The 11,967-nt window shown below is 43.7% G+C and overlaps 1 protein-coding gene across 5 annotated transcripts in view; it reads left to right on the top strand.

Annotated features, from left to right (window-relative positions):
• MDN1 (midasin AAA ATPase 1) overlaps positions 1 to 11,967 on the top strand; it is a 153,657-nt gene that overhangs the window by 138,946 nt on the left and 2,744 nt on the right. For all 5 annotated transcript variants that reach the window (XM_059083214.2, XM_067011467.1, XM_067011468.1 and 2 more), the window contains 10 exons: positions 122 to 223; positions 1,264 to 1,459; positions 3,157 to 3,327; positions 4,993 to 5,156; positions 5,876 to 5,965; positions 7,306 to 7,421; positions 8,055 to 8,229; positions 9,658 to 9,731; positions 9,825 to 9,939; positions 10,776 to 10,839. In XM_059083214.2, coding sequence (XP_058939197.1) covers positions 122 to 223; positions 1,264 to 1,459; positions 3,157 to 3,327; positions 4,993 to 5,156; positions 5,876 to 5,965; positions 7,306 to 7,421; positions 8,055 to 8,229; positions 9,658 to 9,731; positions 9,825 to 9,939; positions 10,776 to 10,839 — 1,267 coding nt within the window. The remainder of the gene's footprint in view (positions 1 to 121; positions 224 to 1,263; positions 1,460 to 3,156; positions 3,328 to 4,992; positions 5,157 to 5,875; positions 5,966 to 7,305; positions 7,422 to 8,054; positions 8,230 to 9,657; positions 9,732 to 9,824; positions 9,940 to 10,775; positions 10,840 to 11,967) is intronic.

Genomic DNA, 11,967 nt, shown 5'->3' with positions numbered 1-11,967 from the left:
GAGTGCCAGCTGCTTGTGACTGAGAGATGAGAATGGTGAGAGGAGTTGCGCACAGTGCAGTCGATAACCAGATGCTTGCACAGCTTCCTCCACCTCATTCTCTGTGGCTTGGGTTTCACAGGAACATGGCAATGGAGCTGCGGATGCAAACCAGGCAGAAGGCCATGAATCCAACTTCATCGCCCGGTTGGCCTCTCAGAAAAACACCAGGAAAAACACACAGGTCTCTATCACTCTTCACCTAAACTTAGGTGAAGGCTGCATGTAAAATGATGTTCTAAATGTAATGGTTTTTTTATTTTTTATTTTTTTGTAATGGTTTTTTAAAAAAAAAAAAACACCAAATTCCCAGCCTTTGCTGTCTCACCATGATGTCAGCCTTGGCGAGCAGACCAGGACTGTGGGGCTTTCCCAGCTGGGGCTTCTTCCCTGTGTGGGGACAGACACAGACAGACAGACAGACAGACGCACACACAGACACGTGCGCACACACAGACATGCACATACACGCCCACAAGACACAAACGCGCACAGACACATGTACCACACACCGTTATCCTGTTAAGTTTTTATTATGGAGCCTAAAAACCAGGTGTTGTGTGTTGTTGCCAAGGACTGACCAGTCTTACTGTTCACTGTCCATTCTCTTTTGTGTTTTATTTTTAAATTTTTAAAAATTTAAGTTGATTTATTTATTTTGGCTGCACTGTTTGCAGGATTTTATTTCCCCAACCAGGGATTGAACCCAGGCCCCAGCAGTGAAAGCGACAAGTTCTAACCACTGGACTGTCAGGGAATTCCCTCTTTTGTGTTTTAAAAATAGGGTTTTTTTTAATGGGGTTTTATTCATGCATGTGATACAAAATTAGTATATAGAGACCAATCCCCTAAAAAGCTTCCATTTTATTCCTGTCCTCAAGCCACCCAAGGGACTATCCTCAGAGCATATTGGCGCTGCCAGTCTTGTCTTCTAAGAGACTTTCTGCATATGTAGTGTATGTGTGGATGTTTGTGTGTGTGCGCCTCCCTGTGTGAGAGTGTTTCTTTGCCTCTTTGCCTTTGTTTCAGGTATAAAAGTATATCATAGAGATTGCTCTGTATATGTATTTAGAGATCTTCCTATAAACAGCTTCACTGAAATCCACTCTTGTATGGTACACCTGATTAACTTAATCAGCCCCCTGAGGATAAACATTATGATTATTTTTACTCTTTTTGCCATTACAGACAAGGTTCTGATGAATTTCCTCCAATTTCCCGCAGAGTTTTAAGAGGAAACCTGGGCAGGCCGACAACGAACGCTCCATGGGTGACCACAACGAGCGTGTGCACAAGAGGCTGAGGACTGTGGACGCGGACAGCCGCAGCGAGCAGGGCCCGGCCCAGGCCCCGGCGGAGGACGCGGAGGCATTTGAGCACATTAAACAGGGGAGCGAGCCCTATGACGTACAGACCTACGGTATGACGCAGGGAAGGCTTCTCCTTTGCTTGCTGGGCTCTGTGAGCACTTACGCTGTGTGCCGGCCGGGTGTTCTTCAAAGTCATCTTAGGAGGGAGGGGAAATGGCTTTTTAAACTAGTTTCCTTCTAATAAGAACTGTGCAGAAATACAATTTGTTTTTGATATAAAGATATCTGTAGCCAAGTGCAGTGTTTCAGTGCTCAGTGTTCTGGGCCTAGTGTAAGCCTTTTAAATATCTTTGGTAATGGCTGGCCGTATCCAAACCGAGCACTGATCTCAGGGATTCTGAGTAGTGGACATTTCTTCATAATCACCCGGCAATGGTAGGAGCTGTGAACTTGAAATACGTGCTTCAAGAAAGAAGAGAGGGGGCTTCCCTGGTGGCGCAGTGGTTGAGAATCCGCCTGCCGATGCAGGGGATACGGGTTCGTGCCCTGGTACGGGAAGATCCCACATGCCACGGAGCGGCTGGGCCCGTGAGCCATGGCCGCTGAGCCTGCGCCGCGTCCGGAGCCTGTGCCCCGCAACGGGAGAGGCCACAGCAGTGAGAGGCCCGCGTACCACAAAAAAAAAAAAAAAAAAAAAAGAAAGAAGAGAGGGCTTCTCTGGTTGGCACAGTACTTCCCTGGTTGGCACAGTGGTTGAGAATCTGCCTGCCACCGCAGGGGCACGGGTTCAAGGCCTGGTCCGGGAAGATACCACATGCCACGGAGCAACTAAGCCCGTGCGCCACAACTACTGAAGCCCGCATGCCTAGAGCCTCTGCTCCGCAACAAGAGAAGCCACCACAATGAGAAGCACATGCACCGTTACAAAGAGTAGTCCCCACTCACCACAACTAGAGAAAGCCCGCACGCAGCAATGAAGACCCAGCGCAGCCATAAATAAATAAACAAGCAAGGAGAAAAAAAATCTCAGCATAGAAAGGGAGTAGTCAGTCGTCACTCAGTCTCCGCTTCAAGTTCTCTTGGTAACTTTTCACTGTTCCGTTCCTAATACGTAAGCTGGTGTTGATAATATGTACTGTGAGGATGGTACAAAAAGACTGCTCTGCTGTGGATTACTCTTTTCTCTCCCTGTCCCCACTTCTAAGAAAAATGAATCAATACCGGTGATGGCTGCCATGCATGGAGCTTTTCCCTTGTGCCCAGCACCGTTCTGAGCCTTTGTGGCATGATCATGGAGTTCCTCGCACAGTCTTTATGAGCTAGGATTTCTCCATTTTATAGATCAGCACACTGAGGCCAAAGATGTTTAAGAACTTGTCCAAGATCACGATGCTGGGATTCCCATGCTGATCTTTCTGTGCTGTTGGTATACTTTATCACTACAGTTTTTCCACCCATAACTTGGCAATGAGGATAATTCCATTAGCTGCTGTGAGTCACGTGCCTGGCATGTTTATTCTGGTTCAGTCTCTGGTCATAGCAATAAAAACCCAGCTAAACATGCAACTCTATGGTCACGTGTATATTACACTATATCCTTGAAGCTTCTGGCCGGGGAGGGGGGTGAGGGGGGGAGTGTTAAGCACTTACATCAGTAGGTCACATATAAGCCAAGTACTGTGTCCAAGCCACATAACCAGTCAGTGGCAGAATCTTGGAAACTACGAATGACCAAAAGCACACCCACTCGTGATGACTTTGTTCTGCAGAGAGCTAACCTTTTCATGTGTGTGCACTTTGTTGGCAGATGTGGCTAGCACAGAGCAGCAGCAGTCTGCAAAGGGCTCCAACAAGGCTCCGGAAGAGGAGGAGATAGAGGATACCTCCATGGACACGGAGGAGCAGGAGGAGCTCAGAGCGGTAGACACAGAGCAGCTGAAGTCAGAGGAGGTCAAGTCGGGAAGCACAGCCGGGCCAGGTGAGTCCTGCAGGGAACACACCCTCCTGCCTAAGCTCTCTGACTCAGAGCAGCCATTTCTCTGGTACTGTAGTCGCATTCGGTCAGTTCTTTCCCCATCCTAACCCATGGCTTAGATATTTATTTGCCCATAATAATTTCCCTATACATATTTCATTTGGGGGTAGGAAGGTGGAAGGTGTTACAGGACGCTGTCCTTCATGGACACCCTTGAAACTTGAGTTTCAGACAAAAATCCCAGCAGTCTTTTTTATTTTTAAAATTTATTTATTTATTTATTTATTTATTTATTTATGGCTGCGTTGGGTCTTCGTTGCTGTGCGCAGGCTTTCTCTAGTTGCAGCGAGCGGGGGCTACTCTTTCGTTGTGGTGTGCGGGCTTCTCTTGTTGTGGAGCACAGGCTCTAGCGCACAGGCTTAGTAGTTGTGGCGCATGGGCTTGGTTGCTCCGTGGCATGTGGGGTCTTCCCAGACCAGGGCTCGAACCCGTGTCCGCTGCACTGGCAGGCGGGTTCTTAACCACTGCACCACCAGCGAAGCCCAACCCAGCAGTCTTTTTTAAATATGTAGAAGAAAACAGAATAATAGTACACATACTCCAGTATGACCAGAAGATATATTCGGTTTTTTTTTCTTTTTCTTTTCTTTCTTTCCTTCTTTCTTTCTTTCTTTCTTATTTATTTATTTATTTAGTTAGTTAGTTGCACCGGGTCTTAGTTGTGGCAGGTGGGTTCCTTAGTTGCAGCTCACTGGCTCCTTAGTTGTGGCACACTTCTGGGATAGAGTTCCTTGACCAGGGATCGAACCCAGGCCCCCTGCATTGGGAACGTGGAGTCTTATCCACTGTGCCACCAAGGAAGTCCCCCAGAAGATATAGTCTTGATTACTAGAGAAACAATATTTTTAATTATATGAAAATATACTGTATTTAAACATTTTATTTAAAGAAATAGAATAGGGGAAATGCATGTGAGAAGGTAACAAAAACTTCTTACGTACAGTTCCATTTCATAGCTGACCAAGTGCTATTACAAGGCTGTTGTTTTTTTAAATTCATTCAACACATGAAAAAATAGCTTTATCAGCAATGGTATAAGTGCAAATTCAAAAGAACTTGCTAAATTCAAAAACTTTTCCTTCTGCTTCCGTCTTCTCAGGGGCATTAGAACTGCTGACTGCCCAGCTGTTACAGGACAGTGGGAAAGGCATAGCTCTGTGATTAGACCTTCCTAGATTCAAATCTAGACTTTCTCTTACTTACTTGCTTTCTAGGTTGAGGCAAATTATTGGTCTTCTTTGTCTCGGCTTCCTCACCTATAGAATGGAGCTATGATGTTATTTCAGTTTTGGGTTCTGCCAAAGCACTGCACATGCACATAGTTTACTTATTTGTTTGCATGAACATAGTTTAATGGATCACACGGTTCTATGAGGCTTGTCAGGGTAAAACAGTCTCTACCCCCACTTCCGCCTCCCAGAACAGCCGCCTTCCATATCAGGGTGGGGAGAGGGGGAAGTTAAGGGAGTGAGAACTGGCAGACTGTGTCAGAGAGAAAGGACACGTGGAGCCGCCGGGGAGTGAATGAGTGAAGTCTGAGTAATTGTTAGGATTGACACGCGACTGTGAAGGCTGAGTCTTCATGTTGACATTATGGTGTGAGAACAGGCTTTGAAGAGATGGAGACGGAGATCCAAACTGTTAACACAGAGGAAGACCAAGACCCCAGGACAGACACATCCCACGGGGAGACAGAGAATGAGAAACCAGAGAGAAGCCAAGATTCGACCATTCATACAGCCCGTCAGTTCCTTGTGGACACGATTTTCCAGGTACTAAAACTTCCACAAATTACTACTTCAATAAGTTGACAGAACGTAATTATAAGTTGCTTTTAAACAACTTAAGATATGTTTGTCTTAAGAACTTTATATAGCATCTGGTTGTTTTGGGGTATCATATCCTTATCAGTCTTTTAAGGAGCACTGTTGGTACGACGTGTTCTCTGAGCAGATAACACACTTCTAACAGTTAATCCCAGGGTCACCGTGGATGGTCTGTGTCCTGACCTGGCCACGATGGTGGGTCTTGTCCTCGGACCTCTGGCTCTCACATCTACTCCTCTCACATCCACCAGCCTTGTGTGAGGAGCCTGCAGGACAGTTAAGTTTATGTTGGCTAAGTAGTAAGAATCGTTGACTTAATGCCTGCATTTAGGAAGAGCCAATTAACTGAGTTGTTTTCCCTAATTCTTTGATTTAATTATAGTCTACATTAATTAAAGAATATTTCCATTATTGGTATCTTCCTGGGCATTTTGTTTGTTTTACTGGGATGGATTTATTAAATGTTAAAATTTCCTTTATCCATTTTGCGTCTACATAATGGGAAGGAGAAGAAGAATGGTTGTCTGGCGTCTTAATTGTGCCATTAAATTTGCTCAAGTTTTGCATCTCAGGCGGAGTTCATACTGCAGGGAATAAGGTAACCAGGTATAGTGAGTTGGTGATTCCAACCCAGGTCTCCTCTATCCGTGGCTTTTCCCTCTTAGCCCTTCTTAAAAGATGTCAATGAACTAAGACAGGAGCTGGAGAGACAGCTGGAAACGTGGCAGCCACACGAATCTGGAAACCCAGAAGAAGTAAGTCACTGGTCTTTTTATAAAATATCGTGACTTTTGTTTTTTAAGGTACAGGAAACTTAATAGGTTCTTAACTCCAATTACCGTGGTCAAAGTGACCAAGTATATGAAGAATATAATTATAATTCTGAAGCCTACATCTATCCATTGTTTTCTGCCTGCTTTGCCACTAGATCTGTAGCTTAATTAAAACAGAGAAACTGGTGTGTGTTTAATTCTTTAACTTCCATTACTCAATCTGTAATGGATGTAATAGATGTGACAGTGGTTGAAACATGGGGCAAAAGTCTATACTGTGTCACTCTCTGAATAGGCCACCTGGAACATTGCCAGCTGATATAATATGGCAGTGTAGATTAAGCAGATGTTTCCTTTTCAATGACCTTGCATCCTAAATTTACTAATTAAATATTTACTAAATACACATATTTTAATTTTGTATCTCTTATTATTCTCATCACATGTATATATTGACTGCTCTGCCATAATTGGCGCAAAAAAAAAAAAAAGCTCCTGGAGCTTTATATTCAGGAAATAAGCTCACTGCTGAGTGTTACTTGAGAGGTTTGCACTCGTCACTTTTGCTTTTGAAACATGAGCCTGAGAGACCGTGATTAAGTGGCTGGATCTCCTGGCACTAAAATTACCCATCGCAACTCCCTCTCCACGTGAAGGGTACACATTGTGTACTCCTCCTGGGTGATGTGAATAGGCATTGATTTGGTCATGAATTCCAGTATTTTATTACCTTACTTTCTCACTGGAACTGCGAGTTGTGGCTTTGGTGGAAGAGGAGACATTTTATTTATTTTTAATTAATTTATTATTTTTAATTATTTTATTTTTTAAATTTTATTTATCTTTGGCTGCATTGGGTCTTTGTTGCTGGGCGCAGGCTTTCTCTAGTTGCAGCGAGCAGGGGCTACTCTGTTGCAGTGTGCGGGCTTCTCATTGTGGTGGCTTCTCTTGTTGCGGAGCATGGGATCTAGGCGCGTGGGCTTCAGTAGTTGTGGCTCTCGGGCTCAGCATTTGTGGCTCGTGGGCTCTAGAGCGCAGGCTCAGTAGCTGTGGCACACAGGCTTAGTTGCTCTGTGGCATGCGGGATCTTCCTGGACCAGGGTTCGAACCCGTGTCCCCAGCACTGGCAGGTGGACTCTTAACCACTGCGCCACCAGGGAAGCCCAAGAGGAGACATTTTAAACCAGGTGAATCAGATAGCAGCTTGACAAGAGAAGCAGGTTGTTTTCTACTGCTTTGCTTCAGGCCTTCATCTTGCTGTAATGACTTTGGTTGGCTCCAGCCTTCTAAGGGTAACTTACATGTTGTTGCTGTTGTCACAGGAGAAGGCAGCAGTGGAGATGTGGCAGAGCTACCTGGTCTTAACTGCACCTCTTTCACAACAGCTGTGTGAACAGCTTCGTCTCATATTAGAGCCTACCCAGGCTGCCAAGCTGAAGTAAGTTTTCTCCACTGGATGCACTCATGGCACCCTGGAAAGATGGCAGTGTCACCTTTTCTGCTGAGCTTATTAGCACGTAACAGCCGTGGTGCTGGCGTCTAGGTTGCCACTTCTGCGGCACAGGCTCTAGTATGGCGTTCCTTAGCTTGTTGCCATTTTATCATCTCTGCCACAGAAGTTTCTGTGAAGTTCAGTATGAATGCACTTTCTGTGACTAGTTAATTAATACCTGATGGGAAAATTGGCTGAGCCTCTGGGTGTGGGTGCTGCTCACCTTCTACACGTTGGATCACTCACTTGCTGCGTGCGTCACTCGCCTAGATCTCTCCAAAGATGTGTCCGGAAGCATAGTTTCAGAACACAAAAGAAGAATCCAAGACTTAATATTCAATGCAAACGTTCTTTTTCTTTTTAAAAAGTGTTTTAAATTTTCTAAAAGGACCTGATGATTCTTGCCACATACATATCCAGTTTTTCTGGCTGCTGATCAAGAAGATCCCAGCCCTTAATAATCTCAATTGACAGTAACACTTCATTGTGCCAGGTTATTGGTTATTTGGTATAACTGGTTATAAGTTAATTGCTGTGATTTAATCCTTAATCTTGCTCCTGTTTGGTTAAATTTAACAGAGGAGACTATCGAACTGGGAAGCGACTGAACATGCGGAAGGTCATTCCGTACATTGCCAGTCAGTTTCGGAAAGACAAGATTTGGCTTCGAAGGACCAAGCCCAGTAAACGCCAGTATCAGATTTGTTTGGCTGTCGATGACTCTTCTAGCATGGTAGACAACCACACCAAACAGGTGAGGAGGAGTGTAGTGGCAGTTGGACGGGTCACCATCAAATATGTTTAAATATGTTCTGGCTAAAAAACACTTTGAAATGCCAGTTAGTTTGTTCTGAGAATGAGACCATATTTGAGAAGATCTAAGATTTAAAGAGTTCAAAGGGGCAATTTCAGGACGTCTCAAAAAATTTTGGTGTCTTACTGCTGTAGGTCGTTTAGATTGTTGTGTTTCTCAGCGTTGCCGTGCTATTGTCTAGTTGCAGAGTAAGTGAATTTGTCAGTGTTTACTTTCCACAGAATGAATGTACTATATTCTTTAAGACCATGCACAACGTAATATCTGAATATCCCTGATTTCTTAAGGTGTCTTCAGTACACGTTTCTTTACGGCTGTATAGAGTTATTGTTCTGTCTGTAATAATAAGGCTTAGGAGCCTGGGTGGAGTTACGACACCGCCCCCCCGGCCCCCCACGCCGTCAGGGATGTGGAGAGCCGGGGGGTCTTCGCAGTGATGCTGTTGCCCAGCACAGGTCAGTGAGCAGCCTGAAGTCTGTGCACAGGCTCTGCTGGGAAAAGTGTAACCTCCACCTGTGTTCAGGTCTCAGCTCCCCACTTAGTACCGCATGACTTTGGGCAGTTCATTGTATATCTGTCAGTTTTACCTTCTGAAAAAATGATTATAACAGTATTTACCTCAAACTCAGAGTTGTTACAAAGACTAAGTGAAAGCATGTACGCAGAGCACTCAGTTTAGTGCCTGGCACTTGATACACGTTCAATAGATGTTAGTTGCTACAAGTATCGTCATCTTTTTTTTTTTTTTTTTGCGGGCCTCTCACTGTTGTGGCCTCTCCCGTTGCGGAGCACAGGCTCCGGACGCCCAGGCTCAGCGGCCACGGCTCACGGGCCCAGCCGCTCCGCGGCACGTGGGATCTTCCCGGACCGGGGCACGAACCCGCGTCCCCTGCATCGGCAGGCGGACTCCCAACCACTGCGCCACCAGGGAAGCCCTATCGTCATCTTTTTAACTGAATTTAAATTCTAAAACTATACTGTCATTTATGCATAGATTAGAATAAATTGGTTTTTAAAATCTTTTACTCATGAGAGATTACTTTATATAGTCAAAAAAGGGGGAAGAAACCTTAAAAATTTATGGACCAAATTTCTCAAGATCGCTTTTATTGGATGATGTCTAGAGCAGACCTTTCCTACTAGTATAAAGGATATTGGGTTTCAGGGCTTGTGCTGTTAGCCTGGGCCTAAGGCTACCAAAGCCACCAAAGCCTCTGAGTTGGTTGTGAGTAGCCATATTGATGTTGTTCCCCTGCGTGCCATACCAAAAAAGTAGTGTTTTCTGTGGGAATCTTGGTATAAAAAAAGGTTGAAAGGCATTGGTGTAGAGGATATTTGATTTCTTCAACCCTTCACTTTGTTTCACAGCTTGCCTTTGAATCTCTGGCTGTGATTGGAAATGCTCTAACCTTTCTGGAAGTGGGTCAGATTGCGGTGTGCAGGTAAGAGTGCCTTTTAATCCCATTGGGAAAACCCGCCTCTTTTTTTGCATGACAAAAAATAACTCCCATTGTATTTGGTTTTTCTCCCCCAAGTTTTGGAGAGTCCGTAAAGCTGTTACACCCATTCCACGAACAGTTCAGTGATTACTCAGGGTCCCAGATTCTGCGGCTCTGCAAATTCCAACAAAAGAAAACCAAGATTGCTCAGGTATGCTGATGACTTCAGGTGTCTTCTGCAGTTATTTTATGGTATAGGAGAGACATAATTTTTAGAACTCCCTCCTCCCCAGTATGGTAAAATTTACAGTAGAGAATAGTCCTAAGCCTCAGCCAGTGTACCACTGGAATAGAATCTCCCTTCGCATCCATTATTAAATAGGATGTGATCTCTTTTTCTCAGTTTTTCAAAGATCATTCGACTTTGCATCAATTTTCTGGCTCCCTATTTTGAGAGGTTTAGAACATTTTGGAAAAATGAACCACCTCCCAGTACCCTTATCAAGTGGGTCAAGGCCAGTTTCTCTCTACCATTTAGCCTAGAGAAGAAACGATGTGAAACAAAGCCAGTGACTTGCTCAGGATGGCATACATTCTAAACACAGCATGGGGTAACACTTCTGTCCTCCTGATTCCTGCCGTAATTTAGCCTCCTTCACGTTACACTGGATATTTTATGTTTTCTTGCCTTCTTTTTTTTGCTGAGCTATTTTCCTTTCTTGAACGACGACAGCTCTGGTTCATTTGGGGGAGTTACTGACTTCTTGTCCCCCAGAGGAAGCGTGTCTTTTCTTTTGGGATGTCTCGTAGAACTCTAGTGGGGTACATGCCAGGGACAGCGGTCTTGTCTGTGCTTGAGAATGCCAGCACCCAACGTAAATGCCAAGTGCAAGGACAGTCAGTCCTTTACGGATGGATGGAAGGGACAGTTTGATTGCTATAGATTTGAGATGGTTATCTCATAATCACTTAAGTGCCAGAAGTAATTTCAGTCTCTGTGATAGTGGGAAGAGAGCTTAGTTTTCTAATTGTCTATTTCTGGTTTAGTTTCTAGAGTCTGTAGCCAACATGTTTGTAGCCGCTCAGCAGCTCTCACAAAACATCAGTCCAGGTGAGCTGCGTTCTTTGGTCTTTGCTAATAAAATGCTTTTCTGTTCTCATACTATTTGCAAGTTGCTTGTTTTCATCTCAGTGTACCCATCACCATCTTTTAAAGTGTATGCTCTATAGGAAAACACATAAACGGGATAATGCAGAGGTATTAAACATTCATGGAATTTTTTACTCACCTGTTCATTCATTCAAAAATTTTTATTGAACCTGTACTCAAGAGGCTTATAATCAAAGGAGAAGGTAGACACCAACTAGTTTGTAATTAACTAGTATATACTCATTTGATAGATTTGAGTTCAACTGTGAATGAAAGGAGTAAGCGTGTGTGGAATTAAATGTAAAGAGTATTCTTCAATATTTTAATAACAAAGGAAAGCGGAGAAGGACATAATTCAGAAACCAGCTAATCCATCCATGATTGATTTGGGGCTTTTGCAGCACACCAGTTCTTTAGCCTTTCCCTAAATCCTCAATTCTGATTGTACCACGGGAAGACTTCCTTTTGAAGCAGGTCATTCACACCTCTCAACACTTGCTAACCTTCCTTGACAGAAGACAGCCTGCCCTTAAACACAACAGTCTTTCACTGGAAACATAATATGCTAAAAATTCTAATACATTTTTATTCACTGTTCATTTTAGTGGTCCCTTCTATTTAAGTTTTTGTTTAACTTTCTATTTAAGTATTTTTTTCAAGAAAAAAAAACACAATTTAGGTACAAGGAATTGACAGAAATCTGAAGCTAATAGCCAATGACTGAAATTTGGAAGATACAGTTCTAGGTTTCTGATGTGGGCACTTTCTTCTAATGGTCTACTCAGGACTGCTCTTTTTATACTTTATATCCATAAACATATGTTTTAATTCTCACATGTTGCTGTACAACAAAGTTGGTCTAAATGTGACATTCCCCAAAGCACTACTGGGAAATTGTTTTATTGACAGAAGTTTTGTTATGTCTTTGTGCAGCCTTGTCTATGACTCGCAGTCAAAGTAACAGATCTCATTGGAGGCCCCCTCTATTTGTGCCCAGAATTCACCACTTTCAGAGAACTGCTTGGTTTTAATAGCACAGAGAAATCCTGCACTAATTTGTCTTACTGTCCGTACTTATTTTTGGCTGCA

Source organism: Kogia breviceps, chromosome 13, assembly GCF_026419965.1.
Source record: "Kogia breviceps isolate mKogBre1 chromosome 13, mKogBre1 haplotype 1, whole genome shotgun sequence".
Taxonomy (NCBI): domain Eukaryota; kingdom Metazoa; phylum Chordata; class Mammalia; order Artiodactyla; family Physeteridae; genus Kogia; species Kogia breviceps.
The sequence above is the reverse complement of the archived record's forward strand: the minus strand, read 5'-3'. Positions and strand labels throughout refer to the sequence as shown.